At 36.2% G+C, this 23,892-nt stretch overlaps 1 protein-coding gene across 1 annotated transcript in view; it reads left to right on the top strand.

The window, feature by feature from the left end:
• MANEA (mannosidase endo-alpha) overlaps nucleotides 1-19,343 on the top strand; it is an 86,840-nt gene extending 67,497 nt beyond the window's left edge. Inside the window, exons 4-5 of the mRNA XM_070796061.1 lie at nucleotides 13,121-13,197; nucleotides 14,046-19,343. Of these exons, the coding sequence (XP_070652162.1) occupies nucleotides 13,121-13,197; nucleotides 14,046-14,715 (747 nt within the window). The 3' untranslated portion in view covers nucleotides 14,716-19,343. The remainder of the gene's footprint in view (nucleotides 1-13,120; nucleotides 13,198-14,045) is intronic.
• Nucleotides 19,344-23,892: the final 4,549 nt, after the last annotated feature.

Below are 23,892 nucleotides of genomic sequence, written 5' to 3'. Positions count from 1 at the left end.
TATTCTGTCCAGCCCTTTGAAAAGCACCCAGATTTTACATAAAAGAAACCCATTTGCTAATTTTAAAAGCATTGGTCTGAGAGGCAAAGGCCTGCTAGGATATTCTGTGGGGAAAGAGCCAGGAGGTCTCTGTTCACCCTCTACGTACTAAAACCAGCAGGGCAGGTGCCATCCTTGCACTCCACACCTACTTCACTCCAGGAAGTGGGCGGCATCACTGGGGTCTCCCTCTGTCATGACCCAGAGCACAGTATTTCTAACACTATTTTATAATACCGTTTATTGAAGACTGTCCTTTACCCATTGTATGTTTTTGGCTCCTTTGTTATAGATTACTTGACTGTATGTGCGTGGATTCTTGACCTTTTAATTATAATATGTCCTGGTGTGGTTTTCTTTGGGCTCATTGTATTTGGCATTCTTGGGCTTCTTTGACCTGGATGTATTTTCTTCCTTGGGTTAGGGGTTTTTTCAGTTACCCCCTCTCCCAATAAGTTTTCTGTGCCTTTCTCTATTTCCACTCTTTATAGGATAACATCAAGTAAGCATTCACATGGTAAGTGTCCCAGAAGTCCCTTAATTTGTCTTCCCTGTTTGTCATGCTTTGTGCTGCTCAGATTGGGTAAGAGCCTCTTGCCCTTTTTTTCTGCTTCTAGTCTGCTGTTGAACCTCTCTAGTGTGTTTATCAGTACAGCTATTATATTCTTCAGCGCTGTGACCTCTAATATTTTCTCTTTGTTGCATTTTCACTGTGTTCAACCTTTCTTCTCCCCTTGAATTTGGATAGCATTTTTATTACCATTACTTTCAGCTCTTATCAGGTTACTTACTTATCTCGGGCTCTTTAAAGTTTGTTTTATTTTTCTGAGGTTTTATCTTAATGTTCTTTCATTTGGAGCATATTCCTCCAAATACAGTTCTTCATTTTGCTTGACTCTCTGTATTAGTTTCTGTGCATTTAATAACACACTCACCTTTCTCTGTCTTGAAGCACTGACCTTGTATATAAGATGAATCGTATCATTTAATACTTCCCTAACTGTCTCAAACCTTTGTGGTTGTTTAAGCAGCCTATTTTGTTTTTAATAGCTCCTAATAGTTGATGAAAGTGAAAGAGGAGAGCGAAAAAGTTGGCTTAAAGTTCAACATGCAGAAAACTAAGATCATGGCATCTGGTCCCATCACTTCATGGGAAATAGATGGGGAAACAGTGGAAACAGTGTCAGACTTTATTTTTTGGGGCTCCAAAATCACTGCAGATGGTGATTGCAGCCATGAAATTAAAAGACGCTTACTCCTTGGAAGAAAAGTTATGACCAACCTAGATAGCATATTAAAAAGTAGAGATATTACTTTGCCAACAAAGGTCTATGTAGTCAAGGCTATGATTTTTCCAGTGGTCATGTATGGATGTGAAAGTTGGACTGTGAAAAAAGCTGAGCACCGAAGAATTGATGCTTTTGAACTGGGGTGCTGGAGAAGACTCTTATGAGTCCCTTGGACTGCAAGGAGATCCAACCAGTCCATCCTAAAGGAGATTAGTCCTGGGTGTTCACTGGAAGGACTGATGCTGGGGCTGAAACTCCAATACTTTGGCCACCTCATGCAAAGAGTTGACTCATTGGAAAAGACCCTTATGCTGGAAGGGATTGGGGGCAGGAGGAGAAGGAGACGACAGAGGATGAGATGGCTGGATGGCATCACCGATTCGATGCACATGAGTTTGGGTGGACTCCGGGAGTTGGTGATGGACATGGAGGCCTGGTGTGCTGCGATTCATGGGGTCACAAAGAGTCACTGAGTGACTGAACTGAACTGAACTGAATAGTTAAAGGTATGCCAAGACCAGTATCCTTTAGGTGCTACCTGAAAGCCTTCTGTTGACTGTGGCTGATTGAAAGTCAGACCCTCAGGCAGCAGGTTTTAAAAAGTATGAATATATTCAATCTTATAGGACCACAATGTAAGCTCCCCTGGCCTCCAGATCCAGGTGATCAACAGGTGTTCCTTCATGACACCTGCAAAATCTAGGTCACAGGGCATGTAGAAGCTCCTCTCTTGGAAATACTGTGCTCTGGAGCATGACAGAGGGAGACCCCAGTAATGCCACGCACTACCTGGAGTGAGGCGGGTGGAGCTCAAGGATGGCACCTGCTGGCTTTAGTAAGCAGAGGGTGGACAGAGACCTCCTGCCTCTTTCCACATAGAATATCCCAGCAGGCCTTTGCCTCTAAGACCATTGCTTTTAAAATTAGAAAATGGGTTTCTTTTACATAAAATCTGGGGACTTTTCAATAGGGATGCTTTTGCACTGGTCCCTGGACTGAATGAGACTGCACACAAGCCCTTTAAGAGCTACATCCCTTTGGATAGTCAAAGCCGATATCTTGGGGACTCATCTTTCATGTGCTGGTCTTAGAAATTGGTATGCCAGATGTGGGATACAAACTGTTTATTCCTCAGGGAGAAGCTCTGGGTTTTGAGTTCCCTCTGGATTGTATGTCACTACTGGGGATGGGGTTTATGACGAGATTCTGTCTCAGCCTTTCCTACCTGCTTTGGTTTGATTTCCCTCTCATTTACCACATGTGATGAGGTCACTCCAGCAGGTTCTTTCTAGAGGAAGCTGTAGATTTGGTTTGTCTGTGGAGGGAGGTAAGTCAGAATCTCCTTCATCACCCTCTTGAAGCAGAACCATTTTATTTTTCCTAACAGAACAGAGATCTAGTTATTTCAATAATATTATACAGTAAAACTGTAAAGAAACAAAAATATTTGATCACTGAAATTATCTGAATTTTGTAAACGAGAAAGTTAACAATAATCATAAGTACAATGAATTGTAAAGATATGTTGATATGAAGGAAAATAACCAGAAGAAACACAAAAAATAATTTTAAAATACAACATCCCAATTGTAACAGCACATGGAAACTTTTCCATAAACAACTTGGTCATTTTTCAGTCCTGTTTAAATTTACATTCTGAAATTGATATTCCACTATAGTTTCACCTGCATGTAGTGTCTTTTTCATCCCTCCACTTTGAGTCTCTGTGCATCCTTAAAGCTTAACTGAGTCTCTTGATAACACACCACACAGTTTGGTCGTATTTCTTTATCCATCCAGTCACTATGTACCTTTTGACTGGTGAATTCAATATATTTACATTCAGAGTAATTATTACATATAGTCTTATTGATTGCATTCTGGTTTTGTATTGTCATTATTTCTTTTTCTCTTATCTCTTTCTGCCTACATTTGTAAATTGGTTATTTTTCATGGTGATAAGCTCTTTTATCCTCCTCTTGTCGATATACTCTAAATTTTTGCTTTGTGGTTATCAAGGGAGGTTATATAAAACATCTCTTAGATATAACAGTGCATTTTAGGCTTATAGAAACTTATCTATAACCTTGTAAGTTATCCAATATTTTGCTCCTCCCTTTTGTATACTGATGTTACAATATACCTCTTTTCAGTTTAGTTGAGTAGCTCCATCATGTCCAACTCTTTGCGACCGCGTGAATTGCAGCACGCCAGGCCTCCCTGTCCATCACCAACTCCCGGAGTTTACTTAGACTCATGTCCATCGAGTCACTGATGCCATCCAGCCATCTCATCCTCTGTTGTCCCCTTCTCCTCCTGCCCCTAATCCCTCCCAGCATCAGAGTCTTTTCCAATGAGTCAGCTCTTTGCATGAGGTGGCCAAACTATTGGAATTTCAGCTTCAGCATCAGTCCTTCCAATGAACACCCAGGACTGATCTCCTTTAGGATGGACTGGTTGGATCTCCTTGCAGTCCAAGGGACTCTTAAGAGTCTTCTCCAACACCACAGTTCAAAAGCATCAATTCTTTGGCGCTCAGCTTTCTTCACAGTCCAACTCTCACATCCATACATGACCACTGGAAAAACCACAGCCTTAACTAGACGGACCTTTGTTGGCAAAATAATGTCTCTGCTTTTCAATATGCTATCTAGGTTGGTCATAACTTTCCTTCCAAGGAGTAAGTGTCTTTTAATTTCATGGCTGCAGTTACCATCTGCAGTGATTTTGGAGCCCCCAAAAATAAAGTCTGACACTGTTTCCACTGTTTCCCCATCTATTTCCCATGAAGTGATGGGACTGGATGCCATGATCTTTGTTTTCTGAATGTTGAGCCTTAAGCCAACTTTTTCACTTTCCTCTTTCACTTTCATCGGGAGGCTTTTTAGTTCCTCTTCACTTTCTGCCATAAGGATGGTGTCATCTGCATACCTGAGGTTATTCATATTTCTCCCGGCAGTCTTGATTCCAGCTTGTGCTTCTTCCAGCCCAGCGTTTCTCATGATGTACTCTGCATATAAGTTAAATAAGCAGGGTGACAGTATACAGCCTTGACGTACTTCTTCTCCTATTTGGAACCAGTCTGTTGTGCCTTGTCCAGTTCTAACTGTTGCTTCCTGACCTGCATATAGGTTTCTCAAGAGGCAGGTCAGGTGGTCTGGTATTCCCATCTCTTTCAGAATTTTCCACAGTTTATTGTGATCCACACAGTCAAAGGCTTTGGCATAGTCAATAAAGCAGAAGTCGATGTTTTCCTGGAACTCTCTTGCTTTTTTGATGATCCAGCAGATGTTGGCAATTTGACCTCTGGTTCTTCTGCCTTTTCTAAAACCAGCTTGAACATCTAGAAGTTCACAATTCACATATTGCTGAAGCCTGGCTTGGAGAATTTTGAGCATTACTTTACTAGCATGTGAGATGAGTGCAATTGTGCAGTAGTTTGAGCATTCTTTGGCATTGCCTTTCTTTGGGATTGGAATGAAAACTGACCTTTTCCAGTCCTGTGGCCACTGCTGAGTTTTCCAAATTTGCTGGCATATTGAGTGCAGCACTTTCACAGCATCATCTTTCAGAATTTGGAATAGCTCAACTGGAATTCCATCACCTCTACTAGCTTTGTTCATAGTGATGCTTTCTAAGGCCCACTTGACTTCACATTCCAGGATTTCTGGCTCTAGGTCAGTGATCACACCATCGTGATTATCTGGGTCATGAAGATCTTTTTTGTACAGTTCTTCTGTGTATTCTTGCCACCTCTTCTTAATATCTTCTGCTTCTGTTAGGTCCATACCATTTCTGTCCTTTATCGAGTCCATCTTTGCATGAAATGTTGCCTCGGTATCTCTAATTTTCTTGAAGAGATCTCTAGTCATTTCCATTCTGTCTTTTTCCTCTATTTTTTGTAGTGATCACTGTGGAAGACTTTCTCTCTTCTTGCTATTCTTTGGAACTCTGCATTCAGATGCTTATATCTTTCCTTTTCTCCTTTGCTTTTTGCTTCCCTTCTTTTCACAGCTATTTGTAAGTCCTCCTGAGACCGCCATTTTGCTTTTTTGCATTTCTTTTCCATGGGGATGGCCTTGATCCCTGTCTCCTGTACAGTGTGACGAATCTCAATCCATAGTTCATCAGGCACTCTGCCTATCAGATCTAGTCCCTTAAATCTATTTCTCACTTCTACTGTATAGTCATATGGGATTTGATTTAAGTCATACTTTAATGGTCTAGTGGTTTTCCCTACTGTCTTTAATTTAAGTCTGATTTTGGCAATAAGGAGTTCATGATCTGAGCCACAGTCAGCTCCTGGTCTTGTTTTTGCTGACTGTATAGAGCTTTTCCATCTTTGGCTGCAAAGAATATAATCAGTCTGATTTCAGTGTTGACCATCTGGTGATGTCCATGTGTAGAGTCTTCTCTTGCATTGTTGGAAGAGGGTGTTTGCTATGACCAGTGCATTCTCTTGGCAAAACTCTATTAAGCCTTTGCTCTGCTTCATTCCATATTCCAAGGCCAAATTTGCCTGTTACTCCAGGTGTTTCTTGACTTCCTACTTTTTCATTCCAGTCCCCTATAATGAAAAGGACATCTGTTTTGGGTGTTAGTTCTAAAGGGTCTTGTAGGTCTTCATAGAACCGTTCAACTTCAGCTTTACTGGTTGGGGCATAGACTTGGATTACTGTGATATTGAATGGTTTGCCTTTGAACAGAGATCATTCTGTTGTTTTTGAGATTGCATCCAAGTACTGCATTTCGGACTCTTTTGTTGACCATGATGTCTACTCTACTTCTTCCAAGGGATTCCTGCCCGCAGTAGTAGATATAATGGTCATCTGAGTTAAACTCACCCATTTCAGTCCATTTTAGTTCGCTGATTCCTAGAATGTCGACATTCACTCTTGCCATCTCCTGTTTGAGCACTTCCAATTTGCCTTGATTCGTGGACCTAACATTCCAGGTTCCTATGCAATATTGCTCTTTACAGCATCGGACCTTGCTTCTATGACCAGTCACATCCACAGCTGGCTATAGTTTTTGCTTTGGCTCCATCCCATCATTCTTTCTGGAGTTATTTCTCCACTGATCTCCAGTAGCATATTGGGCACCTACCAACCTGGGAAGTTCCTTTCAGTATCCTATCATTTTGCATTTTCATACTGTTCATGGGGTTCTCCAGGCAAGAATACTGAAGTGGTTTGCCATTCCCCTCTCCAGTGGACCGCATTGAACCAGGTCTCCCACATTGTAGGCAGACGCTTTACCATCTGAGCCACCAGAGAAGTTTTACCTCTTTTATTGTATATTTATTAACAACTTATAGTAGTTATTTTTCCTACTTTCATTTAACCTTTAGACTATAGTTGAGTGATTGTGTGGCATCTCAGTTAAGTCCAACTCTTAACCCCATGGACTGTAGGCTGCCAGAATACTCTGTTCATGGGATTTCCCAGGGAGGAATACTGGAATGGGTTGCCATTTCCTTCTCCAGGGATCTTCCCAACCCAGGAATTGAACTTGTATCTCTTGCATCTCCAGCATTGGCAGGCGGGTTCTTAACCACTGGAGCCACCTGGGAATCAGTTAACACATTATTGACTGGGGGATTTCTACAGAAACTAATGCCTATGGCCTTTAATACATTTCCAGACAATAATATGTTAACGCACCATCCTACTACAGAGTTACAATGTTTTAAGTCTAATTGTGTATTTCTCATCTTTACCAGAGTACTGTGTAATTTTTTGTTATTTTTTAGCTTGAAGAACTCCTTTCAGCATTTCTTGCAAGGCAGATTCAGTGGTGGTGAACTCCCTCAAATTTTGTTTATTCTGGAAGGGCCTTTACTTATCTTTTCTAGCTGAAGAATAACTTTGCTCGATAAAGTATTCTTGGTTGGCCATTTTTATCTTTCAGTTCTTCAAATATGTCATTCCACTGCCCTGAGGCCTAGAGTTTCTACAGATAAATCTTCTGATAGCCTAATGGCAGTGCACTGTAGGGTTCATGCTTTTTTTTTTTTACTGCTTATCTTTTAATATCTTGGAGACTGTCTTTTTGTGTGGAGACAATAATTGATGCTTTTGAACTGTGGTGTTGGAGAAGACTCTTGAGAGTCCCTTGGACTGCAAGGAGATCCAACCAGTCCATTCTGAAGGAGATCAGCCCTGGGATTTCTTTGGAAGGAATGATGCTAAAGCTGAAACTCCAGTACTTCGGCCACCTCATGTGAAGAGTTGACTCACTGGAAAAGACTCTGATGCTGGGAGGGATTGGGGGCAGGAGGAGAAGGGGACGACAGAGGATGAGATGGCTGGATGGCATCACTGACTCGATGGACGTGAGTCTGAGTGAACTCCGGGAGTTGGTGATGGACAGGGAGGCCTGGCGTGCTGCTATTCATGGGGTCGCAAAGAGTCAGACATGACTGAGCTGAATAGAATAAGCTACTAGCTTTGTGGACTTGTATATCCAAATCTTTCCTCAGATTTTTGAAGTTCTCATCTATTATTTCTTTAACTCCCTGACCCTGCCTTCTGTGTCTGGAATCCCATTTATCCTGACATTTTTCAGGATATATGGATGCATATCTGTAGATCATGTAGGCTTTCTTTGATCTTTTCTCTTTTTTCTCTTTCAGTTCTCTCTTCTCCTTTATGTGATTTCAAAATTTTCCTCCAAGTCAGTCATTCTATCTTCATGTTCTCTGCCCTGCTAAATATTCTCTGTACTGCATGCTATCTAGTTCTAGAATTTTTGTTTGATTCTTTTGAAAACTTCAGTCTCTCTAATAAAGAATTGTTTTGTTCACATATTTTATTCATGATTTTATTGAATTGTCTTGAGTTTTCTTATAACCTGTTGATTAACATCTGTTTTCAACTCTATCAGATAGTTTGCAGTATTCTGTGCCTCTGAGTTTGACCACTAGAAATAGATAATTTTTCTGTGATGCAATGTTTCCTTGATATTTCTTATGTGTTTTAGATTTGCACTTTTGTTTTTGCATATGAATTAGTAGATACCTCCTTCACTCTTTTCTTGTTGCCTTCAGCAGATGGTATGTTATTGTAGTGTTGATATTAGAGTTTTTACTTTGTTTTCGTGAATTTGTATCTGCTCTAGTCTTCTTTGTTTCCTCTTTTGAGTGAATTTTTAAACACTTCTGCCCTCTCTTTTGCTTTTTAAAAAGTTTCTATACCTCCAGTTTGTAGATTCTGAGCACGCCCTCACTCTACTGGAGCTTTCTCTTGGCAGTGGCACTGGGAACCCATACATGGAGCCAACATAGAGTGGCAGTAAAGTGTGAGTTTAGCACTGGGTACATTGGGGGTGCCTGCAGATCCAATAGGGTAATCCCGGTGGTTCCTAGGTGGACTTCTGCTAAGAACAATCCCTTTCCCACCAAGTGAAGTTCTTATTTGCATCTTTCCTAATATCCTCCCTTCCCCTAGTTATAATTTTCATATCTTAGTACTCTAGGTACTGGTGGAGAGAATGGATTTTTTCAGCCACTTTCCAGTCCAGCTGGAAAGGCACTTAGCCAGGCACTTACTTACCAGCTTTCTTTTCCCCTCTCAGTGTTTCCTTGGGCAGAACTGGATGCTTAGAAAGTTTGTCTACTGCCACCAAACTAGCATTTATCTGTTTACTTATTTACTTACTTTTGGTCTCCAGTTATGTGCTGAAGTCTCTCTTTGGGAGGATTAGACTTCGGCAGGTTCTGTCTCATATGTGAGTACCTGCCTGGGTCTTCACTGACCCAGTTTTTGCCTGACAGGAACAAAAGTCTAGGCAGTTTGGCTGACTCCTCTGTTTCCCAGCTCAAATAGAAGTTTGTCTCTTATCATCTTCACAGTGGGTGAGACAACTCCTGGGTTCCTTGGCGTAAGACACTAGGTCCTAAAACACCACAGAGGCACTTTTGCTCATGCATGAATATCTCATATGTTGATTTAAAAGGGAATAAATAATAGGAACATTTTATGCCATCACGTTTCTAATCCCACTCTCCAGGATCATCAGGTTTTAACTTAAGAGGTTCACTTTGGGTGCATGGTTAAAATTGGAAGCATGAAATGAGGAAGCATCTATATGACTCTTACTTCCCCTTCTAAAGATATTACAAAGATCTGATTTTATATATATATATATATAGGATTCTGTCATATTTAAAGTGGTAGTATTAGTCTAATAGATTTTTTTCCAAACAGAATAGTGAAATGGTGATACATCACATTATTAATTAAACCTATAAAGAAATATAATGACCATTAATGAGTTAGAAATATGAAGGATAATATGAGTGTTATATATCAATAATAGCTTTTTGAATTACTATAAATGTATTGATCTGCATTTTATAGAAAGAAAGCCATTTATACTTTGCAACTTTACAAGCAGATTCATTTTAATGTAGGATATTTGTTTAAATATGGTATCCTTTATATATAAAATGAAACTTCCTTAGGAAGTGTTGCATCTAAAGGGAGATTATCCAAGGTTACATTATGTAAGAGTATGAAAATACAAATATCCTTGTCAATTTTCTTTCAATTGAAGTTAAAAAGCAAATATCAGAGCTACTGCAAAGTCTGCCCTAGCAGTACTTAGAGTATACTGCAGAAATGAATATATTTTGTTACTACTAAAACCTTTCTTTGTATAATATTACTGAAATTTTATTAAAAGTAGGAAATGAGTTACACTGAATGTTGTCTGCTGCTGCTGCTGTTGCTTTAGTTGTGTCTGACTCTGTGTGACCCCATAGACGGCAGCCCACCAGGCTCCGCCGTCCCTGGGATTCTCCAGGCAAGAACATGGGAGTGGGTTGCCATTTCCTTCTCCAATGCATGAAAGTGAAAAGTGAAAGTGAAGTCACTTAGTCGTTTCTGACTCAGCAACCCCATGGACTGCAGCCTACCAGGCTCCTCCGTCCATGGGATTTTCTAGGCGTACTGGAGTGGGGTGCCATTGCCTTCTCCGGAATGTTGTCTGACTTTAAAATTAATTCTGTGAGAACTAGTAGCACTGATTAATGCAAAATACATTTCACTTTAATTAAGGTAATTGAAAACAAAGACATTTTATATTGCAGTAGCACATAAGTCTCTAATTCCATACATGCTTCATAGGAACCACTCTAAAATTAAAATATTATCAATAAGTTTATCACATTCCCATAAAGATTTTTAATGGTCAGTAAAATTAGTAATAAATATGAAAATTCTCATAGTTGTTTTGCAAATCTTAAGTAGATAGTACACATGATCTTTCCTTTAAATGACAGTCTATTCCGCTAGTAATAAATGACCTACAGAATGGTTTTGGTAGCCAAAATTAGTTTTTATTGATTTATATATAACCTTTTTTTGGTTAGAAAAATTGAATTTTCTGTGCACAGTGCTTTAAAAGTATTTTTGGTTTCTGCTTTCTATCATCATGGTAGTGATGTATAAACCACATCAATAACGAGTATTTAATAATGAGTATTCTGAAAATTATTGTTCAGTATAGTATGTTTTTGATTTTTAAGTAATTTTGTTATAAATTATTTGAATAGTACATATTAAATGTGTATTATTTTGTAAAATGCTATTTTAATTGTATAGGAGAATCTGTCATTTAAAGACATTTGCTATTGATTGCATTTAAATGTTGGAGAAGGCAATGGCACCACACTCCAGTACGCTTGCCTGGAAAATCCCATGGATGGAGGAGCCTGGTAGGCTGCAGTCCATGGGGTCACTGAGGGTCAGACCCGACTGAGCGACTTCACTTGCACTTTTCACTTTCAAGCATTGGAGAAGGAAATGGCAACCCACTCCAGTGTTCTTGCCTGGAGAATCCCAGGGACAGGGGTGCCCGGTGGGCTGCTGTCTATGGGGTCGCACAGAGTCGGACACCACTGAAGCGACTTAGCAGCAGCAGCATTTAAATGTAAACTTAATGTTCACGCATGAAAAAAGAATCCAGGTTTTTCTAGATCATACTTTGTTTTGCCTTTTTTTAAAGAAAGATATATCTGAATATAGAATATATTCTTATTTATTTTTTAAAAGGAATAAGTATATAGGATGAACCACTGCACAGTAATCAAACATTTGCCCTTTGAATTCAGATTGCTTATATTGCCTCCAGCTGGCTAGGTGACAACTCATTGAACTGCCTTATCTTTGCTTCATATGGAGATACTAATAGTAACTACCTTATAGACTTGTGAGAATTAACTGAAGGTAAAAAGTATAAAATATTTAGAGATTATTTAAAAGAGAAAGCACTTAGTAAACATTATTACTGTTTGTTAGAATTCTCTAGCAACCTCTGTGTTCAGTAAATATACATCTTACCTTGCCAAGAAAGACTTATACCCTGAAAACTGTAAAACATTAATAAAGGAAACTAAGGATAATTCAAAGAAAAATCTCTTCAGCAAGTGTTACTGGTAAAGTTGTAAAGCTGCAAAATCAATGAAGTTAGAATACAGCCTCACACCGTACACAAAAATAAACTCAAAATGGCTGAAAGACTTAAGACATGATACCATAAAACTCCTAGAAGAGAACATAGGGAAAACATTCTCTGATGTAAATTGTACCAGTATTTTCTTGGGCCAGTCTCTCAAGGCAATAGAAATGAAAACAAACAATGAGACCTAATCAGATTATAAGCTTTTGCATAGCAAAGGAAACCTAAAGAATGGAAGAACGTGTTTGCAAATGATGCAACCAACAAGGGTATAATTTCCAAAATACATAAACAGCTCATACAATTCAGTAACAGAAAAACAAGCAACCCAATCCAAAAATGGGCAGAAGGCCTAAATTAGACATTTCTCCAAAGAAGAAATACAGATGGCAGTAGCCGAATGAAAAGATGCTCAACCTACTAATTATTAGAGAAATATAAATGAAAACTATAATGAGATGCCACCTCACACAAGTCAGAATGACCAACATCAAAAAGTCTATAAATAGCAAATGCTGGAGAAGGTGTGGAGAAAAGGAACCCTGCTACACGCTTGGTGGGAATGTAACTTGGTGCAGCCACTGTGGAAAACACTACAGAGGTTCCTCAGAAAACTGAATATAATTATATTATCTAGCAATTCCACTCCTGGGTTTATATCCAGACAAAACTATAATTCAAAAAGATACTTGCACCCCTGTGTTCATAGCAGCACTGTTCCCAATAGCCAAGACATGGAAGCAACCTAAATGTCTTATCAATAGATGAATGGATAAAGAAGATGTGGTACATATACACAATGGGATACCACTCAGCCATTAAAAAGGAATGAAATGATGCCATCTGCAGCAACCTGGATGGACCTAGAGATTAGCATACAACACGAAGTAAGAAAGAGACAAATACCACATGCTGTCACTTATATGTGGAATCTAAAACATGACACAAATGAGCCCATCTATGGAGCAGAATCACAGACATGGAGAGCAGACTGTTGGGTGCTGTAGGGTGGGGAGGAATGGAATGGAAAGTTGGGTTAGTATATGTAAGCTTTTATATAGAGAATGGATAAACAACAAGCTCATACTGCATAGCACAAAGAACTATATTCAATGTCCCATGATACACCATGGAAAAGAATATGAATATAAAAAAGAATGTATATGTGTATAACTGAGTCACTTTACTGTACAACAATAATTAACACATTGTTACTCAGCTATATAAGTCAACTTCAATAAGGTTAAGGTAAGTCAGTTTATTAAGTCAGTTTATTATTTCATTTTCATTGTTAATCATAATTTTTTCTCTATCAATATTTTTTGTTTTAGGTCACTTTTCATATTGAACCATATAAGAATCGAGATGATAAAACCATGTACCAAAATGTCAAGTACATTATAGACAAGTGAGTTTCTTCTCTCCTATAATTGCTGTTATAAGTGTATTTAAATTATATTTGAGAGATTTGAATGACATAGTATGACATTAATATCAATTTATTTTTGTAATGAATATTGCAAGCATTTTGAGGAACTTTTCTGAATTTTCTTATAATTTGATTTCTCTGTGAATAATTATAAGTTGCTGTTTTTACTCTTATGTGTATATTAGACTATGATGTTTGTCATCTAACATTTTACATTCTTACAAAATTGTTTGTAACATGTTTGTAAAAATAATTTACAAAATTATTCTGTAAATTTTATGAATATAAAGTTGTCTTTTTTAAAAAAATGTTCAGAATATGAAATATGAATTGGTATTAGATATGGTAGATTCATATCTAATATTTTCATTTATGTTTCAGTATGTTTACAAGGAAAGAATTTATTAGTACAGTTTCATTTTGTTTAAGGGTTTACTGATAATAGTCTGTGACAGATGCCATACTCTTATAAAGAAACATGTCAGCAACAGCTGGGACATGTATCATTTAGAACACACACAGACACAAAAGCAGTATTTTCATGTAGAAAAATGGATTTTTTATTGTGTTAGTCATAATTTTTAAACCTCAATATAAGTAATTACTTTCTTGTTTGTTAATGTCTTAATGTATCCAGTATCTCATTTCCCAATGTGTAAAATTAAAAATGTGTTTTTAATGATTACACTTACGTAGCTAATTCCACAAAGAAGGTGAACAATACACTTAAACTGTACTGATTACCTTCATTTTCAGTACATAAATAACTGGCTATGGGAAATAAGGCATGAATTTTCATTTTATTTTCATATATGTTTATATTCTAGGTATGGAAATCATCCTGCCTTTTATAGGTACAAGACTAAGAACGGCAATGCTCTTCCAATGTTTTATGTCTATGATTCCTATATCACAGCATCTCAAAAATGGGCCAATCTTTTAACCAGCTCAGGGTCTCAGAGCATTCGCAACTCTCCTTATGATGCATTGTTTATTGCACTTCTAGTAGATAAAAAGCATAGATACAGAATTCTTCGAGGTGGTTTTGATGGAATTTACACATACTTTGCCACAAATGGCTTTACTTATGGCTCATCCTATGAAAACTGGGCTAAGATAAAATATTTTTGTGATCAGTTCGACCTAATGTTCATCCCAAGTGTGGGCCCAGGATACATAGATACCAGCATCCGACCATGGAACTCTCATAACACTCGTAACCGAATAAACGGGAAATATTATGAGACTGCTCTGAGTGCTGCACTCCAAGCCCACCCCAGTATAATTTCCATCACCTCTTTTAATGAGTGGCATGAAGGAACTCAGATTGAAAGTGCTGTTCCCAAAAGAACCAGTAATATCGTGTACCTGGATTACCGGCCTCATAAACCAAGTCTTTATCTAGAGCTAACTCGCAAGTGGTCTGAAAAATACAGAAAGGAAAGAGCAATTTATGCATTAGGTCACCAGGAACTTAGCACACAACCTGTTTCTTAATGGATTGACTTAAGTTTAATAATTACAGAAATTACCTAATTTCAATACATTCCTTTTGTTTTGGGTTATGGGAAGAAAACTGTCAAAATCAATATGTACTGTTACCATTATCTCTAATAAAAATAATTTGTACATTGTTAAGGATCGTAATATCATTGCCACCTTTCACAGTGTTACACTGAGAGAAAAGTGCAAATAATATTCCTTATGGCATAAATTTGCTGAATCTGTGACTGGAATTGAAATCTTGCTTTGATAGCTGTTTCTATTTCACAATAGGCAATTGCTTGCATTTCAGAGAGTAGTTAGCACACAATCCTACTAGTATTCTGCGCCCAAAGAAATAGAACTGTGTATATATTTGATATGTCTGTTGAAGAACAAAGATGTAAAAGATAATACACATGGTTCATTTTTTAATGATCTAATCAGCTTTGTCCTATTAGCATTCAGACTCTGGAAAACGTTCCAATAATTCTTCAGAAGAAAATATGCCTTAAGCCTTACTGAGATGAAGGCCTGCTTTCTGTAACACAATATATATCATCATATGCAGATTTCTGGTTTCCTAGAGCTTGCTAGGTATTTTGCATGTCTGATGTTTCTACTTTGTAGTGATGAATTCCAGACTTCAGAAGGAAAATCTTTTCATAAAGGCTTTTCATAAAAGTTAAGAATTGCTTCTCAGTTATTGAAAAAACATAGCCAATTTACAATTATTCTGGAAATACAATGCCTAAAATACTATTTTTAGGGTATCTTGTCAATCTTTAACTTGTTTTATTATTCATGATTTTAAATTTAATTACAGATGAATTGTTAAGAAAAAGTTGATACTAACATTGGATTGCCACCTTTTAAGTTTTTAAGCTATTTTTACCAAAACTAATAGAGAAAATTTACTTAGCATTTCAGATTTTAAGGTTATGGAAATAAAATTTCATTCCTATGTTTGACTTTTTATTAGATGTAACATTTAATAATGGAAATGTTTTATTTAAAAGACTTTAAATTATTGTATATAATAATATCCCCATCTAAAAACATTATACTTTTATGTTACCTAACAGGATAAAGACTTGTGGTCTGTTGTCATAGTGTGACAAATTGATCATCTGTAAAAAATGAATTTCTTTAAAAACTAGAGAATAAAAGACACTCTGTTATTTTAGTTAATATTTGTAACTAGAACTATAGAAAAAAACTAATATATAATGCTCTTACATGAATATTTTTTAGATATTTATTAAATGTCAGCAATATAGAATACATATAGTCAGAATATAAGGACATTCATTCAGAAACAAATAGTGGAATTTGTCATAAATGTCATTGTCTACTGAGTTATTTTTAAGCAGTGCTTTCAAAGCAAACTATTATGTCTTTGAAAAGAGGCATGATTAATGTTAAATTGATTTATAACTTGAGAATTTGCCATATCTCAGAATATTCAGACCATGGGAAATTAGTACAATGGTAATTAGTAAATTCACTTTCTAGAAGAGATTACAAGAATAATTCACTATTGTATTATAACCATATTCATAGGAACACTCATACTGATATAACCAGTGGATTTTTTTTTTGTTTTTATTATAGTCAGTTTGCCACTATATGTTTTATTAGGGATAAACTCTAAATATGTCATACCTAATAATTTTTATTACTTACTATATTTTATTAAAGTTTAGTTAGATATCTACCACACAGGAATTTTTGTCTTTGCTTATGTTATATGCTTGAACCCATAATAGACAATTTTATGAAATAGTTCTGAGGTTAAGAGAAAGTATAAAAAACAAGGTCAGAAATCCTCAGCACGGACACCACCATTTGTCTCCTGCTCTCATTACAGATATAGATCATCTAGGATCACAGACTCACCTCTGAGCTTTGTTGTGGTTCCCAACACACACTACCCCAACCAGCCACTAACTGTCAGATTTCAAATTAAGATAAAATAGATTCTGTCTTCATTGCAGAAAGTTAATTCTCAAGGGAAGAATGTTTGGAATCAGCTCTAAAGATAGTTTACTAATTTATAATTCTTTGAATATGTTTATTTTCTTTTTTAAAAAAAGTTATTTGAAAGAATTATCTCTAATAATTTTGTTATTCTTAGGGAAGAATGCTTCAAAATCTTCCTCAGGTATTCGTTACCATTTAACTCATAACAAGTTTAGATTGTATAATCACAAAAATTATTTGCTTTTATTTAATTCAATAAACTAAAGGAACCGTTTAAAGGGAGAAGTAGTGTAATATATATAATGCATGGATTAAAATGAATTATTATTATTTTAAGGTTTAATCGGGCTAATTTTTTTGACTGTATAGAAACCAAATCTTTCTTTTACTACTCTCTTTTTAAGGACTGATATTATAAAAAACTACTGTTATTAATGTTGATCTCAGTTCTATATTAATTTTTTTGTTTTAAGAGTACAATTTAAAAATGACTATTTTGTTATATAAAATAGTTAACTTTCATCTTATAAGAGCATGCACAGAATAAATTTTATCTTAGATATAAAAAATTATTTATGAAATATTTACTTTCTGATTAACAGTTAAAAAGTAGTATTCAGTCTGCACTCTATATAGCATTTAAAAAGAACACATCTTTTAACTGTACATACTTTTAAAATCTGTGAATTTGTGTTATATACAGAAAAATAAGAAACCATTTCCCAAATTTAAAAATTTCCTATTTTTTATTCTTTGAGCATAATCGTATTGCTCTGACATCCTTTAGGAAATTGATCTTTCCTGAACCAGCTCAGTTGGTAAAAAGTCTGCCTGTAATGCAGGAGATACAGGTTTCATCCCTGGGTTGGGAGGATCCCCTGGAGAAGGAAATGGCAACCCGTTCCAATATTCTTGTCTGGAGAATTCCAGGGACAGAGGAGCCTGAGTGACTAACAATTTCAGTTTCACTTGAAAACATCAAAGTAACAAACCACTAGAGAACCTACTAAGTTCCTGTGCTGTGCTGTACTTAGTCACTCAGTCATGTTGGACTCTTTACAACCCTATGGACTGCAGCCCACCAGGCTCCTCTGTCCATAGGGATTCTCCAGGCAAGAATACTGGAGTGGGTTGCCATGCCCTCCTCCAAGGGAACTTCCCAACCCAGGTCTCCCACATTGCAGGTGGATTCTTTACTGATTGAGCCATAACCAAACCTTTTTTGAAACTGACCAGAGTTATGAAATTTAAACATAATGACTGCTTATAAACTCTACAGTGCTTACATGTGGAAGCAGTCCTTAAAAGTTTTTACCTAAATTTTGAATTAAGGGTGGACACTTATGTGCCCTAGTGTAGAAGCAATATTTTTTTTTACTACCAGCAAAATTTCAGTCATTTTTACAAATATTAATGTACTTTAAATTGTATACTGATTGTTGTATGTCCACATAAAGGCTAAATGTTACTGTATGTTTAATGTAAGATGACTATCCTGGAAAATTCAAGTACGACTTTGGCTTACTTAATTCCTCCTTAGTCAAATCAAAGAACTTAGTGGTAGTGCTGTTATATTCCAACTATCAGTGAAGGGAAGAACGGTTTTCAATGTGACTAGATTTTGCTGTTGTTATAATCACTATTTATGAATCAAAAGGCAGAATAATTTAAGACCTAATAGGCAAGTAGTTGCAGATCTAAAATTTATAAGCTCAAAACTTGTAGCACTTTTTATATTGTATGTTCTAAACTTCATTTAAGGTAGCTTACATATTGAATTTATATAACCATAAATGTAACCATGAAGTTAAAATGCCTTTTAGAGTCTTTCCCATTGAAATAATTATTTCACTATACAAACTAATGATGTACCACAGTAGCGATAATTCTATATACAGTTCATTTATAGTTTATGATTGTGTCATCATGCTTTTGTGTTTTTGACTTTTTAAAAGAATAGGTTAAAAATCTGAACAATCATAAACAACACAAAGTGGCAGTCTTCAGCTACTTAACAGCATTTAAACTAAATGTATTAATTAAGGGATTATGTCCATGGAGAAAAGTCTTTTTGAGTCAGTTTTACAGAAGCCATTTTGAAAACACTATATATCACCATGTTAATTTGATGATAGTATCTAAAGTGACCTTTATCCTGATCTTGAAAATATCAAATCCAAAAGAGAAAATACTTTAAAGGAAATTCAGTTGTAATACATGCAATACATTTTAGAAATTTATGTTCGAACAGAGTCACTTAAGAGTAGCTGCCATACTTCTTCAGTTTATACACACTAAATTTATATTTCTTAACCACCATTCTATAATAACGTTTTTTAATCACCCATATTATCCATATGACAGACTATTAAGCTATTAGTATTATGATAGAGCAGTCCAGTCTGACATCATGTAAAAGTCAACTGCAAATCTGATTACTAAATTCTTCCTTGAAAATTTGCTGTGTTGTTATATTTTTTTAAAGTACATTCTTGAAAACTATGTTCTTGGTTTTTTAGATATCATGTAAGAACAATATGTAGTGACAGTCATTATATGAACAGTAGTTGAACTCAAATTTTATTTTTCTTCATATGAGTATTATGTGTTTGTAGCTTAAGGCTTAATTTAATTTGCAAATAAAATATTCCATTAACATAGTATTTTGTCATTTCATTTTTTTACTTGAGTCATCCTCAACTAAAATTTATTTAATGTTTCCTCTTATAAGAATATGTGCACACTGACTCTGCAGAAAGGATTTGACATATTTTTTCTAAGAAATAGTTACAAAATTAATATATAATCAATGATGAAATTTTAAAAGGAATGTATATATGATACTAGTGTATATGGTTGGCTACACATTTGGTAGTGAGAGAGCTTCTAAGCAGTGAATGCAAGATGTTATATGGCTCTTGTTGCCAGAAAAGAAGCATCCCCTCCCCTCTGAAGACAGACTTTGCCTTGTCAATACATTTTAAAATACATTTCTCAAACAGGCATTATACCTAGGACCAAAACTGCAGAAACCTACTGGAAACTACTAGGTAATGTAAGTAAATGCATGAGATTTATACCCCATGGAGTACCTGCAGCTGTGGACAATTGTAACCCAATAGGAGTAGATGCTAACAGCTCCTGTCTGTGTTGCCCCCTCTGTAGCTCTGCGTCCCTAAAATGAGGATGTATGTCTGCGTATTTGGGGATTTTTCTAATTATACCTGTTGGCAAATATTGCAAAATATTTTAAAAATATTTTCTGGTTGGACCAGTTCATTGGTCACTAATTTGTGACTTCTGATGTAAAGAAGGTAAAATTGTATCATGAAAAACGTCCTCAACATTTTATAACACTCAAGGGAATTCCATAAGACTAGTTATTGTGATGATTATTACACAATAGATTCCAAGTATATAACAGCAAAACACAAATCAGTGAAACTGAGTCCTTGTGGCTCTGATTATGTGTTAGCTTTCCCTAGGTCCTATCAAAAATTAAAGCATCAAAAAGTGAGTTAGGTACATATCTCTCAGCCAGTCATCTCTATTATTCCTCCTAGTTTGACTTCTGAATAGCTGATTTGAATTAGTATTCACTGAGAGAGACTTGGAATGCTTTTATTCTATTGCTATTTAGATATGGATCCATTGTTGATGCCTGGCAAGAAGGTAGGGAAAAAAAAAAAAAAAATAGGTAATTGAGTGTAATTCTAGTCTCCACTTCTCAGGTGACTCAGCAGTAAAGAATCTCCCTGCTAAGGCCGGAGACACAGGTTGGATCCTTGGGTCAGGAAGATCCCCTGGAGGAGGGCATGGAAACCCACTCCAGTATTCTTGCCTGGAGAATCCCATGGATAAAGGGGCCTGGTGGGCCACAGTCCACAAGGTTGCAAAGAGTTGGACATGACCGAGCGACTACAGCACCACCAGCACCACCACCACTTGTGAAGCCTATTTTCTGTCCTTTTGCTGCCTGTCTGCCCCTGCCTACCTACCTGCCATTCAACTTTCTTTAGTCTCAAATCATCTGCCTTTCCTAACTGCTTTGTTTCCAAAAGGATATTAGTGATTTGCTGGAATATTTAACATGTAGCAATATATTCCCAAGAAGAGAGCAAGAATAAAAATATCGAACCCAGCATTAAATGAAAACTAAATAATGTAAATACACTGCTATACTGGTGGTCACAAATTTAAGCTTTCAAGTGGCCAGTAGGTAAAAGGACATGTAATTATCTACACATTGTGAAAATGTCTATAGTATAAGACAAATTAATTTCTCAAGAGAAAAGTATAGGTGCTTTGCTATTAGAGGAATTTCTCCTGAGGATTCTCATGAAGAGGATACTATTACTATATGATGTATTTATCAGCACCTTCCCTAAAATGCATGAAGATCAAGTTTCATAAGACTTTTTTACAAATATCTTTATAGTATGTGATTACAGTATCATGCCATGCACCATTTACTGATAGCAGTTATGTCTCCATCCATCTATATCCATCCCAAGGAGTGGATGGGCCTCAAACAGTGCTTCATGTAATTTATTTTTGAGTATCCATTAATTAAATATTTCTTCACTTTCTGTCAGAGAGTGTACTGGTGCTAGCTTTCTTTTATGATAAGTTTTTAAGTTATTAAACTTATAAGTTAAAACTTAAACATAAGTTTTTAACTTATAAAGCATTATATTTTAAGTGATGCAGTTTACATTTTCTTATTCCTTTTGTCTGATCAGCTATATCCATGACAGAATGGATATTTCTCATAATCAAAATGAGAGGAACTGAGTCAAATATGCATTAGTTCCAGAAGGGAAAGTGAAATTATATAGCTCAGAATTTTATATAGAAAAAGATTTCCACTTGTTGAATCAGTAGTATATTAACCATGGCTCATCATTCTTTAACAAAAAATAAACCAAAATGTTTACTAAAATCTGATCTGCCCAGTTTCCATATCTTTATAATGAAAGGATTGGTTTAGATGATGGCTAAGATTGCTAATCAGCACTAAAATTATTCTTATGTTAATGTTATCAACAGCATCAAGAGAAAAAGAAAAAGTCTTCATTTCTATTATAATCAAGAAATAAAATTACCATGGGGGGGAAGAATTCTATAAAATTATACCAACTTTAAAATTTTGTCTTCTCTATATTTTATTACTCTAATCTTTTCCTTTCAATTACCATTTTGAATATTAAATATGTTAGTACAAATAAAGTGCCTTAAACAGTCCTGAAACATGGTAATGTTCAACAAATGTTGGCCATTACTGTCATTTTTATACTCAAAATAGGAACAACCCAAATGTCTTTCAGTGGGTCAGAGGAAAAGTAAACTGGTATATTCATACAGTACTGCTTGGCAATAATAAATAACAATGCACTGATACATACAACCACATGGATGAATCTCAAATGCTTTAAGTAGAAGAAGTCAGCCTCCACGGATTATGTATTTTATGATTCTATTTATATGATATTCTGGAAAAGACAAATCTACCAACAGATTAAATTAGCGGTCACCAAGCTTTAGGAGTGGGAACTATTCTGTATCCTAACTGGATAGTGACTACCTGAGTCTCAACATCTGCCAAAACTACAGCTATACATCTCTACCAACATACACAAAAACAGATAAACTATCTGATATATTAAAATTTTAGGAAACCCAAAATGTGGTATTACTACACACTGACACAATGGCTAAAATTGAAATGACTGACAATGCTAAAGTTCTCATAATTTTCTGGTAGTAATAAAAAATATTTCACCTACTTTAATAACCATTTGGCAATTTCTTATTAAGTTAATCACATCTTTACCACATAACCAACAATTCCACTTCCACTAATAGTGGAATTTCTCAACTTACCTTCTCATTCTCTCAGTTTACCACACTGTCATTCATGCCATACCACCAGAAACCCGGGGTCATTCTTTGCCTTCTCACACACTCTTGTGCCTTAAGTCCCATCAAACATTAAGTACTACTTCCTTTTTTTCTGTGGATATCTCATAAGTGTTTATGCTATTCTCCATGTGTACTGTTTCTTGTCATACCCAGGACCTCATCATTTTTCACCTGACCTATTATATCCTCTCAACTAGTGTATAAAGCTGCAGTGTCGTCTAATTCAAATCAACCTCCAAAGTCAAAGTCTAGGCCATTTTCTTGCTTCAAATTATTTAGTGATTCCCAATTTCCTGTCTACACAATAAAGCACAAACTTTTTCACAAGGTATACAAGATGTCCCATTACTGTTCCATGCCTATATAAAGAGTTTATCTTCTAGTTCTTTTTTTCCCTCAGAATTTCTGCTACAATAATATTATCTTTCAGAGGGATAGCCAAACAAAACTTGTTATGTTATAACTGCATGAAGAGTGGGGGCCTTTGTTTTTTGTTTTTTTTTTTTTTTAAGTGATAACTTTTCTATTGTTCCTCATTTAGTTTACTCCTACTGGAAGTTCAATTCAGTTCAGTTGCTCAGTCGTCCGACTCTTCGCGACCCCATGGACTGCAGCATGCCAGGCTTCCCTGTCCTTCACCAGCTCCCAGAGCTTACTAAAACTCATGTCTATTGAGTCAGAGATGCCATCCAACCATCTCATCCTCTGTAATACCCTCCTCCACCTGCCTTTAACCTTTCCCAGTTTCAGGGTCTTTTCCAAGGAGTCAGTTCTTTGCATCAGGTGGCCAAAGTATTGGAGTTTCAGCATCAGTCCTTCCAATGAATATTCAGGACTGATTTCCTTTAGGATGGACTGGTTGGATTTCCTTGTGGTAGAAGGGACTCTCAAGAGGCTTCACAACACCACAGTTGAAAAGCATCAATTCTTCAGCACTCAGCTGTCTTTACAGTCCAACTCTCACATCCATACATAACTACTGGAAAAACTATAGCTTTGACTAGATGGACCTTTGTTGGCGAAGTAATGTCTCTCCTTTTTAATATGCTGTCTAGGTTGGTCATAGCTTTTCTTCCAAGGAGCACGTGTCTTAATTTTATGGCTGAAGTCACCATCTGCAATGATTTGGGAGCCCAATATAGTAAAGTCTGTCACTGTTTCCATTGTTTCCCCATCTGTTTGCCATAAAGTGATGGGACTAGATGCCATAATCTTAGTTTTTTGAATGTTGAGTTTTAGCCAACTTTTTCACTCTCCTCTTTCACTTTCATAATCAGGCTCTTCAAT

Source organism: Bos indicus, chromosome 9 (genome assembly GCF_029378745.1).
Source record: "Bos indicus isolate NIAB-ARS_2022 breed Sahiwal x Tharparkar chromosome 9, NIAB-ARS_B.indTharparkar_mat_pri_1.0, whole genome shotgun sequence".
NCBI classification, from domain to species: domain Eukaryota; kingdom Metazoa; phylum Chordata; class Mammalia; order Artiodactyla; family Bovidae; genus Bos; species Bos indicus.
The sequence above is the reverse complement of the archived record's forward strand: the minus strand, read 5'-3'. Positions and strand labels throughout refer to the sequence as shown.